Here is a 15,752-nt window from a genome sequence, read left to right as displayed (position 1 = left end):
ATGATTGTTTGAGTTAGACAAATCAAAATAAATGCCTAAAAAAACAATTATTCATTTTGTCTTAAATTTACACTATAATTTAAGTTTACTTCACTAGTAAAAATCAGTATTTGACTAACTGAATTATATTTTTAACATGCACTTAATATTTTTTGATACATTTCAATCAAAATATCTGTTAATGGAGTAATTGTACTGATTAGTTTCAAGAACTACAATTATAAATTATTCCAACTCAATATTCTTTATTTTTAACAACAAAAACTTAAATAATTGAGTAAATTGCCCTGTGCAAGTGCTCATGGGAAGTCTGGTGTAACATCAGAGACAAGAAGGCTGTGAGGATGTGAGAATGGACATGAAGCACCTGGAACATTCTGGAACATTCCTTACAAATCCTGGTGAGTAAACAGCTAACACAAGTTACTGTAATAATGACTGTCTGCCTGCACACACAACTTTATAGTGTGTGAGTTACTGTTCTGAATCCTGTCACAGCCGAGCTCCAGAGCTAACGATAGCTAGCAACAGGCCAGTCCTGGGGTTTAGTGTGATTTAGCTTGTTTGTTCCAACCACCAAACTGCTTAGCTAAAGCGCGTTTAATACAGACACTTAAAATCTGGTGTAAAAGGAGAGATTTAACACCGAGCAGCAGCGCGTGCATGTCCGGGTTTCCTCCGGGTTTCTCGGTGTAACCGGCCGCGGTTGTGCCGCAATATTTGAATTTCTCCCGCCAAATGCGGTGATTTTGCGCAGCCTACCGCCACTGTGGCGAGGATATAAAACTAACATGTTCAAATAATTAACGCATGTGTACCGGTCCACCTCACACAATGAACCGCGAGTCTGCTCGGTCACTCCGACACTTTAAGGAAAAAACTCAGAACAAAGCAGGTTTAAACAGCAGAAATGAGGTGCAGTGTCCGGACTCTGGTACTGTTTTATACGTTACTGTATATGAGTATTTTTTAACATGATTAAACACTGAGCACGCAGCAGCAGATGTTATAAAATAAATGTGCTAAGTACTGTACTAGTAACTAAAGCTATGAAATATAAAGATTTAGTGAAAATACAACATCTCAGAATTAGAATTGGGAGAAAGTAATATGAAATTAAAATATTGAAGTGAAACATTATGATCTGATATGTAAGTAAAAGAACCTAAAACTGATTGATTTTGTGTGTGTGTTTGTGTGAAACATGTTATATATTTTCTATATCTCTTTCACAGCACCAACACCACTAATGAAGAGAAGTTGAATAGAGATAAAACAGGAGGTAAATGTCAACTTTTTTAAATGTTACAGAAGTATTAAATGTGTAACCATTGAATCAAAGATAGAAATAGACTATTAGTCCAAAAAGTATGTATTTGAACGGAAGTACTATTTTACCAGTCTGGTAGACTTTACAGTAACAGTCACACTTGTACTTACTTGTATACTATTGTTCCTTTTTTAGGTGCCAGCTTATGGGATGGCGGTGTAAGCTCTGCACATTTGTCGTATCATCAAAAGGAATTTCGATCATTACCGAGTAAAGCATGGTACTGTTGGTCATGGATATTTAGTGTCCTGTCTTCATTTAGACTGTCATTGCTTCTTTAAGACCTGACAAGGTCTGCACACACATTTGTATGGATCCCACAGTTTGCAGGAAACTGAAGTGTGAAGGTGTGCAATCTTTCAGATGTAAAATGTGACTCATTAGATTCTAATACAAAAGTCTACTTTCCATGTGTTAACTGTATAATACTTGTGGCAGGAGTATTGTTTCTGAAACTGTTTACTAATAACATAAATTCAGCTCTTTGTTTATGATCTTGTTACATGTCATTTGCAAAGTAAACCAGGTTGAGTTTAGACTTCATGTCTTGTCCAATTTGGCAAATAAATGTTTAATAAAAATGAAAATGTGTGTATTGTTTCTTTCATTCAGTTAAAATATTTAGTAAATGTAGCACATTTGTTTATTAAATAATAGTATAATTTTCAGTATCTTCTTCCTTCCATTTCAATTATATCTACTCAATTATTTTACTCATTTTCACTTTTCATTAACTTCTAATTTTCATTACATTTACTCAATTTTGTACATCATTGTACTAAATATAGTTATTCAAGTCTACTTAATTTTTTTACTGACTTTTACTCAATTCATGAAGTATATTTTACATGATTTTTATATTTTTTTATATTTACTCAATATTTTTAAGTGTAAAAATGTTTCACCAAAAAAATTGAGTACAGCACAGTTTTATTTTTTAGAGTGTTGCTAACTTAACGTTTTAAACTGTTTTTATTGTATGTGGGCCAAAATCCACTTTCAAGACACACATTATCAGCAGGTTAAAGGTTCTAGTATACCTTTAGCTACCTGTAGCTATCTTTTCCACTGATTAAGACTGATGGAAAAACCTGAGTATGTCAATATGAATGTACCTCAGACATCAGTGCATGTTGTAAAATAGAGTTGTAAACTGCATTTGTTTGAGAATATTCCTTAGGCCAGGACAACATATTATGAATAATCCTGTTTAATACTTTCTTTTAGACTTTAATGAGTCTACATTTTCCCTCTTAGGCATGTTTCGAGAACACACATAGACATGTGCAATCACTACCTGCTGTCATCACATGAGGATCTGCAGATTTGGGGAGATATTAACTGGGATTTTATCCTTATAATACTGCCTGAATGAACAAGATTAAAGTCCGGCTCACTTCGGATGGCATTCACAAAACTGGTCTTAGATCTGTGGCAGATCTTTTTAATCCAGACTCGTATTCAGGCATGTGTCTATCAGGTCTCGTGTACTCTAAGTAGACCAGCTGTCTGTACTGGAGGGTTTGGAAATCAATTAGTTTGCAGGGCAGCACAGTGTGGGCTATTATTCTCCAGATCAGTTTTGCTGAAGGGCTAATTAACCTCTTAACTGTCACCAACATTTGTCCCCATTTTCATCGGAACAGCATAGCCAGGATAAAATGGTCAGTGTTCTCACATACTTTGGGACCTTATTCATCGAACTTTTCTCATTAGAACAGGTAGACTTGGTGTTTTGTATACTGTAGACAGAACACTATTAGGATTGACTGTCACAGCTGAGTTACAGTGGCAAGAATAAAGAATTTTGTTTCCACCTCCTTTATTTACTTCCGAACAGAGCTGTGCCTATTGCTCCAGTTCAGCAGGGTGATTACCAGGCCACAGCTACAACCTTATGTAGCACTTCTCAAAATGTCATCACGTTAATACACACCAACAAGGCTTCCATATGATCATAAAATATTTGCATATACAGTATACTATATATGCCAAAAAAATTGCATATATACTATATTATATATGATAATAATATTAATATTATATTAATATAATATACAACATACTATTTTCTTTTCTTGAAATGTGTATGTTTTTTAGTCTGACACTCTCACTATATATATATATATATATATATATATATTTTTTTTTTTTTTAGGAATAGCTCCTCCTGAAGCCTTTTAGCCAATTTGGCGACCATGTCATATTATTGATCCATTTAATATTGGTAAGTATTGGGGAACAATACAACTTACAACCTGCAAAACAACTTAGTTCATGCTATTATGCAAGATTACAATAAAAAAAGCTGTCATGGCACAGCTCAACAGGAAAGTACATTTTCTTCATCCTGATCTTTATTCTTTTAAGGAAGAAAGCTTACTTAATGAATACTTCCATAAATGTAAAAAAAAATCCTTACATAACCCACCATCATATAAACATTTTGTTTGTTTAATAACAATAAAATATGAAAAATGTTTTAGACTATGTGGAGTATCAGGTAAGTTCTTTTCATTAAGCTGTTATATAAGATTTTTTAAAGATTTATATTAAAAATATATTTTATTTTCACTAATAAAATACACAAGATGTGATTTAATTAGCATTTAGTTGAGGCAAAGTCTTAAAGATATTTTAAATATCTTTAAAATAATATTTCTTTATCTTTTGCATGTCTGATATATTTTTTGGCCTTTTTTGCAGATGAAGAACAAAATGTTGAGGTCATCACAACCTTATCATGAAAAAAAAATCAATACAGTGCAAAGGACATTTTTTTTTACAATGCACCTACATGCATAAGCCTGGAAATATAAAAAAGACTGAAAAGTTATCTAAGGTGGAGTGGCCTGAATGTGTGGCCATTTGAGAAAATTTCTATTGTTAAAAAATGTTATATATGCAATATCTCTATATAATTAAAATAGAGAGTTTAGTAAGTTTCATATACGGAAATGATTAAATACATACATTTTATTCACATTTCACTGGGTGCTAATATTTTTGGAGTTAAGCATATACAGTACCAATATACCAATTCTCCAGTATTAACATAATGCATGATCCAAAGTAATATGTGTTCATGTATGCCAGTTAGTCCACTTTGATCCAAATAAATATGCCACATGCATCTTCATATAAATAAAAAATTTACTCGCTCACTCACTCGCTCATCATCTATATACCGCTTTATCCCATATACAGGGTCAGATGGGACCTAGAGCCTATCCCAGGAGACTTAGGGCATAAGGTGGTATATACCCTGGATGGGGTGCCAATCCATCACAGGGCATAATAGGTTAATTTGATCTAGCACGGCTGTGATGTGACTCTGTGTGCTCTCCATGGTACTTTGTGTAGCTCTCAGGTGTATTTGGCCAAATGTATGCAGACACCTCAACATAACAACCATATGCACATTTATAACTTCCCATTCACGGTCTCATTGAAGAAAAAGTGTAATTCTACAACATATGAAGACGTCCTAGAAACTTTGGCTATAACGTGCAGTTAAATGACTGGAGAACTAAAGCATATGTATTCTTTTATTCACAATGTAATGTAGTCCAATTTAATGTAGTCCACAAGTTCTGAATTAAAGCCTATTTTTCACTATAATTAACAAGTTAACTAGAATCACTATTTAAAATGCATGCACGCAGGATACAGGAAGCCTTTTGCAGCCTACAGCCTGTCTGTGTTTTATATAATGAATAATGTAAGTAGGAAATTCAGTCTATCAATCAATTTCTGAAACTTTCCACTGACCTCAATCCCTGACCTCAACTACTGGCCCAGTGGCTTCACGTGCTTTCTGAAACAGAGCAGGATTTGTTAAAATTATGGGTTTATCCTAATTCGTACAAATAACTCAAGGAAGCACAGCTGTCAGCTAGCAATTTGGGTTTATCTACCACAGAAGTAATTCATTCCCTGGAAAAGAGTGGGTGCGTAATCGCTTTAAATCAGGATGAATCCTCTAATTTAATATAGGACGTACTACTTTATTAGGAGACATTTTATTAGAACTGTCACAGTTATCCTTTCCAGTGAGTTTTTCTATAGTGTTGTTGTTTTGTTATTTAGGATCTTCTGGTCTAATTTTGATTTAGTTTATCCTACATTCAAAAAATATTTTAGCCTTATTTAGCTTTTATATATTATTATAATGTTGTCATTATTTTAAAAAGTTGAGAATGTCTTTAGAGTGTTAAATTTCACCTTTATCACAGTACATTTGGCCACCACTGTACAGTGTATTGTATACTTATAAAATACCCTAGTAATGTAATAAAACCTATTCATATAAATTTATTCAGACCTGAGCAATCGACCACAAGTATGCTTTTAACTGTAGTTCTGTTATTATTATTATTATTATTATTATTATTATCATTATTATTATTTATTATTATTATTATTATTAATAATAATAATAATATAAAAGGCTTTATTTATCAACCTTTTAGGAAAGTTTGTGTACATATTTACATAAGCCAAACTGGAAAAAAATTATGAAACTTTAAAAAAATTAATTCTATTTGTACGCAAGTGTGAAAAGTGCATTTATGTAACACCAACAAAAAATCAACAAAAGTTCAAGAGTTTAGACATCTGGGAGCATGAACTTAACAATGAAGATACAGGCTGAAAAGCAGAAGTGGAAGTTATTTTGACTAACTCCTATGCCAATTAAATATTTCATCATCATCATTATCATCATCATCATCATCATCATCATAATAATAATAATAAATCATCTGAGGCATATTGTTTTACAGCTATTCTCAGACAGACCAGCATGTTTCCATGTTCATACAGAACTATATAAAAAAAAACATAATAAAAAAAGTTTATTTGTCCTTACTTGAAAGTGTGTTACACATAGGTGAAATGTAATATAAAACACACACTGTAGTACTCTGTGCAATTTATATTATTTAAAATTGATCAAGTTGCATTTTATTTAAGTTGGTCTTTTTATACACAAACTCATACAAATGTTTTTCTACATTTCCAGGAGTCAGGACTATTATAAATATCAAAATTATTGTATAAGAACCCTTGTCTGTTCTGTTTTTTCAACTTCTTCAGTACTTCTTTTTTTTTTTTTTTTTTCTTTAATCTCTTGACATCATTCTGACAAATTCTGAAATGAAAGAGAGAGTGATGTTATATGTTACCGGTCACACACACACACACACACACGCACGCACGCACGCGTCTTTTAGCATCTTAAATTTATAGCAGATTATTGGCACAACTGCGGTCACAATTTTAAAAGAGCTTTTAATCAAATACAATATATTTCTGAAAGAGGCTTGTCCATGGTTCTTATCACCATAAAAGTTTTAATGAATGAATAATTAACTATTTTTAAAAAAGCCTAATCTGCAGGTGTTTGGACTGTGGGAGGAAAACAAAGTATCCAAAGGAAACCCATCAATCATTCACCTGAGGCGGGAATCGAACCTGGACCCTGGAGTGTGCTAACCACTAAGGCATTGTGTAAATCCATCTTGATTTATTTCTACTGTAAATGTATTTATTTTTTAGTACATTTTCGAGATTTTATGAATAGGAATGTGTTTTACATTTAAAAGTTGTAAATTAGTACTTTTAAACAGTAACACCATACAGTACAGTATGTATATACTGTACAGTACATTCAGTTCAACTGTAATGAAACCTGAAAGTGTCAAATAAACTGATTTTACTGGTGATCCTGACAAGGATAAATATATTTGCAATTGTTCAGCTATATTAGATAGTTGGCATTCTGAAATTGATATATATGTTTTTCTTCTAAACTTTGAGCACCTGCCCCTGTAAAGGTTAATACCCACCATAGTATGAATTTTATAAAAGATTTTCCAGTGTTGGCTAAGCTTGAACTGTGTCTGTCGTAAATAAATTCTCTGGGCAAAAACATAAGCCACATGCTTTAATATTGAATCTGACTGGCTTTGGCTTTTTATTATGGAACACAATGAGGTGACCAGTGAATGTGTAGAAATGAGTGCTAATACTTCCCAAACCACATTTTCACAATCCTGGAATAGGCCATTGATGGAATAACCTAGTCATTTAATATATTCCGGTAGTTATTGTTTTGCTTGATTCAGGCCTTGGACATTTAACCCATTTAAATGTTTTTTTTTTTTTTTTTTTTTTTGCCCAGGCAGTCTAATATGTATATTATGACCCTAAAGTTATTGTTTATTTTTTAAACAGTAGGGGAACAGGTAATTAATTTACTCATCTATTGCAGTGTAAAAGTTGAGTAATTGTGTGTAATGTTCATTTAATATCGTCATTTTGTCTCACGAGTGTGTGTGTGAAACTCACCTTCGAAATCTACTCTTCCATCTTCATTATTGTCAACCTCTCTTACCACAGCCTCAATCTCTTTTCTGTTAGTGTTTTCACCAAGCAGCTTCTCCATAGCATGCCTCAGTTCATCAATAGTGATGGCGCCATCACCGTCCATGTCGAACTACACACACACAGAAGGAGAATTACCATCAATAAAACAATAAGTGAGGGAGACAGTCTGTTCGCAGCTTTTTCTAAGTGCCTTTTAGAGGTTGCTTTCAGATGTAATGGCCGCTCACCTCTCTGAAGGCTTCCTTCAGCTCCTTTAGGCCGATCATTCCAGCTGTCTCTTCTAAGAGCTTAGGAGCCATGAGTTCCACAAAATCCTCAAAGTCTACTTGACCACCAACTAGAACCAGAGAAAGAGAGTGAGAGTTTGTAAAGAAAATCAAATGTGCATACAGTACATTGTATCATGTATAAGGGTGTTTAAGTCAATCCAGGACTTTTAATTCTGCATTATAACAGACCACATTTATGAGAAGAAAAAAAAAAAACCTTATCCCAGTGTTTCACTTGTGCTTGGACATCATCAAAATGGAAAGTTTTGTACAGTATGCCAGAGCCATGATTTGACTTTATGTCTGGAAGCCTGGCCTCCCAGGAACTCCTTTAAAACCCCAATCATGTAGAAATGGCTCGGAGCAAGGTCAGGACTGGACAGGGGATGTGGCAATAACTCAAGCTGAATTTCAGTAATGTGCAAATGTTGTTCCTGAATGGTGTGTGAAGCCTCTCTTACAAGTTGGAGACAAATTATCTGCTAATTTTCAAGGATAAGGCGTTCTTCTTCCTGAATGTTCATGGGAACATGTGCAGTGGGCTCCGAGCCATATCAGCCAGATGGGCAAAAGTGTCAAATATTTAACTGCAGCTAAGAAACTCAAGTTTGTATACTGTGCTTGAAGTCTGTTAATGTCAATCATTTTACTGCCTTCATTCACAAGAAATTTCCTCACAAGTCTTGATTTAACTTGAACGTCCTTCATAATAAAAAGGATAAACATCATTAAAGTCAAGATAGGCTTTTGGCATGTAACAGTTACAGTAGGTACATATTTTTAAGTGAATTAAACAATTAAACAGATAGAAACACAAACGCACTGCATGTTTGCCTGTTTCTTACGGTTCATGCTGATGTTCTGGCTGAGTTCAATCAGCTCCATCTCTGTGGGCATATATCCCATAGTCCGCATCAGGTTGCCCAGATCTTTACAGCTGATGAGCCCATCCTTATCCTTATCAAATTCGCTAAATGCCTGTTGCAACTCTGAATCACACAAATACACATTTACAGTTTTAAACATACTCCTGCAGTTTTCCCCCCAATCTTATCAGATCTGTAGGATTTTCAAAAGCTATTATTCAGACAAGTGTTTTTGTGATGATTAGAGAACAGAAGGCATGGTTATTTCAAATTTGCTAAGGGCAGTTAGGGAATTTTTATCAATAAATGTTGATATAAAACACATTTGTTTTTAAGTTTTCAGTCAAAGTAATTCATCCCTTCAGCAAACAAACATGTGGTTACATGTGCTACCAATATACTGTAGTTGGAATCTACTGTAATTAGCAAATCATGTGGCAGCAATGCAAGAATGAATAAAAAAAAAAAGGTAATATTGTGATCACTATGACTTTGATTGTGGCATGTTTGTTGGATGCTTTACAACAGCAAAACATTTTCACTACTGCCAGCCGAGAACAGACGTACAGGGCTATGATGATGATGATAAGTTCTGCCCTGATGCATGCTGAGATGTTTTTTTTTCTTTTTTTTTTGCTCATCACTATTGTAATGAGTTCCTACACCCTGAATACTTCAATCATTGAATCTGGACATTTTTGTCTGTCCACTCATGTCAACAAAGCGTTTACAGCCATTTAAATATTGCCCATTAAATATTGCCCTTTTTTCTTTCTCGGACCATTCTTGCGGTAAATTTCCAGGATATTCACAGTTCATGAAATATTAAAACCTGGCTCCAACAACCATGCCACAATTAAAACCCACAAAGATCACATCCTTACCCTTTTCTAATATTTGATGTTTTTATTACCTAAAGCTCTGAATGATTTCATGCACTTTTTGGCTTGATCTGCATGAATGAGCAAGTGTATAGGAGTTGTTAATCAAGTGCATGATGCATGCATATGCACCCGATTAGCCACAACACTAATCAATAACATTGATTATCAGTTATACACCCTAAACTGGTGATATCATCATGGGCGCCCAACAATCATTTACGCTTGTGGGGACCAGCCTGTTGATCTATTTAGATTTTGCCTATTTAGATTTTCCAAATCTCATTCCAATTGAACATCCATGGGATCCATGGCTAACATCCCAGTGCCAGACACCACAGCACACCCCCAGAGGCCTAGTGTAATTTAATAGCCTGTGGGGCCAGAGTTGCCCAGATGGCACAAAAGGAACTTACACAATACTGGGCTTAATATTTTGGGTTTTAATGTCATGGCTGCTTGGAATATCATCATTTTTTATGTTTATTAACAGTCTTTTCAATAAATCATGTTTGGTTTCCATCATATTCGAATTTAGAGTGTGACAGGGCATAAAACATAAAAGGTTTAATTTAGAGGTGAGACAAGAAAAGCAGATGACAATGAGACAGGTCATAAAACATAAACAATAAGGGGATGGGTAGTGATACTCAGTGTACAGTGTGTACCCAAAGTACATGGGACAAAACCCTATGTGACCCAGACATGAACTGTACTTATTTTATAATTAGCTGTCATGTGTATGATAAATAGACAAGATAAGGTGCCAGTAATTGCACATGCTACAGATTAAGTACTGTAGATACAGATAATTCAAAAGGTATTCCTTTGAGAATGACTATACAAGAGACTGTAAGAGAAATGTGCTACCTTCCATCTCTTCAGCTACAAGTTTCCGCTCCTGTAAGACAATTCACAGGTATACATCAAAATAGGTTAAAGCACACACACATATACACACACAAACTGAATCAACACAAATACAACTGGCTACTTGCCACCAGAAAAATCATGTAATTAACTAAAGGAAAACCATGTAGACTAAATGACTCCTTAGACCTTTATAATGTGTTTATGAACAAGCACGTGTTGTCCTACGCTATCACTTTGGAGTCCATTTGCTGCTAAAGATGATGAAGTTTAATAATGATCATTTAGAAAGAGAGAGACAATCATGTTTATTAGCTTGCAGAGAGGCAATCATGTTTATTGTCTGCAGATGGACATTAAAGGAGCAGGCTGGAGGAACTGCACAAAATAAAATGGTTGAAAAGAAGCCAGAGTGGTATTTTAGTAGAAGTGTGCATACAAGAGATATACAGTAGACCAGATTAATGCACATGGACAGACAGGAACACAAATACTGTACACGCACACAAATGCTCGGTCCTGATGAATAGTAACACCGAGATTATACATGCATACAGTACACACACTCACACAAACCAGTTTGACATTTAACCATGATTTCTAAGAGATACAGAGAGATCTGAGTATCTTACAAAGTTCTTTCCTCTCAGAAAGATGCAGGCTGGTCCTAGAACGCCACCTGACTCCTCCTGGCCCCGAGGCAGCGGATGTGTGAACATGTATGGCCGTGTTTCCATATGAATACTGTTGTAGTTTTCAGTAGGATGGTAAATAAAACCAGCCTGTAATCTTGTGCACAAAAAAACGACAAATAGCTTCAAAATATATTAAGGCAATACGTTTCTAAAGAAATTTTAAATGCAGACAGTATCATGCTTTCATCACTATATGAAAATAAGCTTGATTTAATTTACATGTTTATAGTGCAGAGAAGTGTAATGTACTATTGTATGTCATTATTTCATGGCACCCAAAGATGATAACAAAATTTCTAAAATGTTCAAGAATTTATACTTATCTATAACATTTAGTTACGTTATCTATATTAAAGTAATGTGACCATAAACTCGAGAAATATAATAATCGTGATAAAGGTACCTAAGATGGAGTTTCATTTTTAAACCCTGTCACTTACCTGTCTCTTCAATTCACTCCGATTGTCTTTGCAAAACTTGGCTGAAAAGCAAAGATGTGGCGTTTCTCTCTGTCTTTGCTAGCAGTGAATAATCAGAGAGAGAGAGAGAGAGAGAGAGAGAGAGAAAGAGAGAGAGAGAGAATCTGATTGGACATACGAAAAGACAGATGAGGCAGGATTTTGTGACACTGCTGGATTTTTTATAGATGTGGTGGTAAAAAATGCCATCAAATTCAAGTTCTCTTTTTTTCCTTATCTGAAATCTACTTTACATAAAGACACAATATTTAAAAAAAAATTATTGGATAAATTCCTTATTAGTGTAATAAACATTAAACAAGATTGGTTTAATTATGCTAATTTTCTTTGAGAACACATATGCATACTGCATCAAAATAAGGCACCCAGAAAATCACAGTTTTAGTATGACACTCGCATTTCAAATTCATCATTTGATCCCACTATAACATTTTTTTGATTACATTTTTTTTAGAACAGACTATAAAGTAATGCATGAAATTAGCTTATTACTGTATTACTGAAATTTCTGAAATTGTGTGTTGTTGTCAGATGAAATCAAAAATCTGTTGGCCAGTCACAACTTCAGAAGGTGTGTTTGAAAAAAGAATATAAACCTCCACACATCCCCAAAATGATTCTCGCCTCATGCAGATTTTACAGCTATTTTATTTTTTAAAAAGAAAAAAAGATCACAATATGTGTATATGTGTATATTGTACAAAACATACCAATTTTTAACCATTGTTTACCATTTTTTATTTTTGTTCAACACACTGTACATGGAACTTTTGCCCTTAAATAGGCTGATTGATAAATTAATGAATGATTTTTTTTCCATTGTAAAATATGGAAGTATGAGGTCTACCCAGAAAGTATCCATGTGATGACTGAATTACATGTAATAAACTAATTGAATTATGCTTCTAGTTCCCGCTCAGTCACATCATGTACATGTGGAAGATTCCGATATGGTTGACTAGTGACTAGTACAGCGAAGTTGTCAGTTGCCCACGCGTGCCTATTCCAGTCCATTCTCCTTAGCTGCAAGGTTACATTGATGTCAGGTAACCCATTCTTGATATATTAACAATGGCTAAGCTTTTTCTGGGCAGAGCTCATAGATCACAGATGTTCTTTCAGGCTGTTTGGGTTTCCTCCAGGTGCTTTGGTTTCCTCCCACAGGCCAAAGACATGCAGTGATTGATGTCCAAATTGCCGTTTATGTATGTATGTATGTATGTATGAGGGGTGTACTTTTGTACTATGATAGGTTGTAAACCTATCTATAGTTTTTCCTGCTTCATGCCCTGTGTTTTCTGGGATATACCCCAGGCCCTTAATCATCCTATATAGGATACAGGATGGAAAATGAATAAATGAATAAATCATTGATGATGGGTTTTTGCCTTTAAGGTTGTTTTCTGTCAGAAACCAATATTATGCAGATAAAATAAAGCTTCTTGTTATACAGTAATATAAAATGTATTATAGTTAAAATTGATTTTAACAAACATGTTTGACACAAAATAACACACCTGTGTAATTTGTATATATTTTTTTGTTCGTTTGAATAACTCAAAATCTGTATTATATAGCTCTTAATAGGCCTACCCAGCAAGCTTTAGGGATTTTTTTTTTGTCTTTATAAGAGATCCCAGTAATTACAGAGCACTTAATGCAAGCAGAGATGTGACATTGGAATTACGGCACCCTGATCACATTACTGCCAAATGCTCAGTGAGTGTCAGCCAAGTGATAAATCGCACAGTTCTTGTGTGCAGGTCAAATACAAAACTCTGTTTAGCACTGTTGGCAGTGTATTGGCAACTATGCCAAGGATCCTCAGAGAAACAAGGAAAAACAAGGAAGAGCGTTTGGTACTTTCAACTTATCAACTTTAGTACTTTCCAGTGTAGCCAAGTATAGCAAAAATAAACAGTTGCATTAAAAACAGAACAGTTGAATTGTTACAGTATTGAATAGTAGAGATGTATAAGTTGCTAAAGTCTTGAGCCACCCCTCATTTCTTCATATGAAATGACTCACTCACTCACTCATTTTCTATAACGCTTTAACCTGTATTCCGGGTCGCAGGGACCTGAAGCCTATCCCAGGAGGCTTAGGGCATAAGGCAGGGTACACCCTGGACAGGGTGCCAATCCATCGCAGGACACACAGATACACACACTACGGGCAATTTGGGAACGCCAATTAGCCTAACCTGCATATCTTTGGACTGTGGGAGGAAACCAGAGTACCCGGAGGAAACCCACCAAGCATGGGGAGAACATGCAAACTCCATGCACACAGAGACGGGAATCGAGCCCGGACCCTGGAGGTGCAAGGCGACAATGCTAACCACTACACCATGTGTTCATGTAACACCTCAGCAGCAACCTCATTTCCGCTCTCCTCTGTTCCAACCACTCAGCATTCAGCATCACCAGTATACTAATCACCAGCTTTATCATCTGTCATCATCTGCACCAGTTTCTCACTGGTTCATGCCTTAAGTTAGATGTTTTTTAATGCTTAAATGTTTCATAGGTTTCTGTGTGACTTAACAAACCTAAAACAATTCTCTGAAACTGCTCAGGTACTGGGACTGGACTGGACTGAGAATGTGATCCAAGACTTTGTCAAAAATGGAGGCCAAAAAGTGTTTCAGGACGCCTGGAGAACTGGTCTTTAATACTACATACAAATACAAGGAAGTCTGGCTATTTGTGCTTAAAGATGAAGAGATAATAGGTGGCTCAATACGTGTGCACCGTACTCTAATACATATGTATTGTGTACATAGTGTATAACTAACTCAGTGAAAGCAGTAGAAATGAGACAATGAGACAGTGAAGGCCAATGGCATACTGAGCCAGATTATCTGTGCTGATTACAGTAGTAGCTCAAGATGATTAAGTGGTTCATGCACTGGAAATTGAATAATATAATGATGGTCAAGCTCTCAAGCTCTCTATCCTTCCAAGTGAGATTCAGTACTATAGCCTACATCTAAACAGAATAGCAACAAAGATATTGAATATGCATGAATATGACTGAATAAAATAACTTTTCAAAGAAACCCTGTCAGTTTAAGTTTATGCTAGCTAATTTCCTCTCAGAAAGCTGGTCAGGTTACCACATGGTTCAGGAGTCAAGATTCAAGATTCACAAACTATACTATAAAGTGCAATTTTTTCAACTTCTGATGGTGTATTTTATGTTTTATGTGTTTTAAGTCCTGCACATATGTCCAAAAATAAATATAAAATACCAGTAATAAAAAGTACATAACCAAGCAATATAAGTAAAAAATAAAAAAATTAAAAGTAAAGAAATGATATGGTGTATTGGAGTGTTAAATAACTTGTAAGGTTGATTAAGAAATGTTGCATATAATCAGGGATTGAAACGAAATAAAATTAACTATTGCTAATACCATGTTATTAGGTAATTAAATAAGTAAGCACGTAAGTAAATAGGTACGGAAGGAATGAAGGAAGGAAGGAAAGAACATGTTACATATGAATAAATAAATAAATAAATAAATAAATATTGCCTGTATTCCAAAGATAGCAGTACACCAGCCTTAACAGATTTGTGTTCAGTGTTGCCACATCTTTTGGGAAGAAGCTGTTTTTTATTTTATTTGTGCATGGGCGGATTGTCCTAAAGCACCTGATTGATGGGAGGAGCATAACCAGTTGGTGTCCGTGGTGTTATATTCTTAGCCCACCTCACACAGTGAGTGCTGTAAAGATGTTCTAGTGATGGTATCTCTATGCCAACAACATCCTGTGCTGTTTTCACAACACGCTGGAGGCCTTGGCACAGCTTCTGTACCAGGCTGCCATGCAGTTTCTTAGGATGATCTCTGTATAGTGCATCTGTAAAAGTTTATCGGCAGATTTTAGGAGAGCTCGGATCAATTCCAATTTTCAGCCCAGGAGAGGTCCTCTGTCATGGTGAATCGGAGGAACCTGAAGTTCTCTC

General features: G+C 35.0%; 1 protein-coding gene across 1 annotated transcript; it reads right to left on the bottom strand.

The window, feature by feature from the left end:
* Positions 1 to 6,453: 6,453 nt before the first annotated feature.
* On the bottom strand, positions 6,454 to 11,343 carry cabp5b (calcium binding protein 5b). The gene is made up of 6 exons (XM_053515126.1): positions 11,239 to 11,343; positions 10,607 to 10,637; positions 8,835 to 8,978; positions 7,948 to 8,057; positions 7,682 to 7,829; positions 6,454 to 6,482 (listed from the first exon to the last, which is right to left on the bottom strand). Exons 1-6 carry the CDS (start codon positions 11,341 to 11,343, stop codon positions 6,454 to 6,456), a joined length of 567 nt encoding a protein of 188 aa, XP_053371101.1.
* Positions 11,344 to 15,752: the final 4,409 nt, after the last annotated feature.

This window comes from Clarias gariepinus, chromosome 16, assembly GCF_024256425.1.
Source record: "Clarias gariepinus isolate MV-2021 ecotype Netherlands chromosome 16, CGAR_prim_01v2, whole genome shotgun sequence".
In the NCBI taxonomy this organism is placed as follows: Eukaryota; Metazoa; Chordata; class Actinopteri; order Siluriformes; family Clariidae; genus Clarias; species Clarias gariepinus.
Note: the sequence above shows the minus strand (reverse complement) of the source record. Positions and strands in the feature narration are given on the sequence as shown.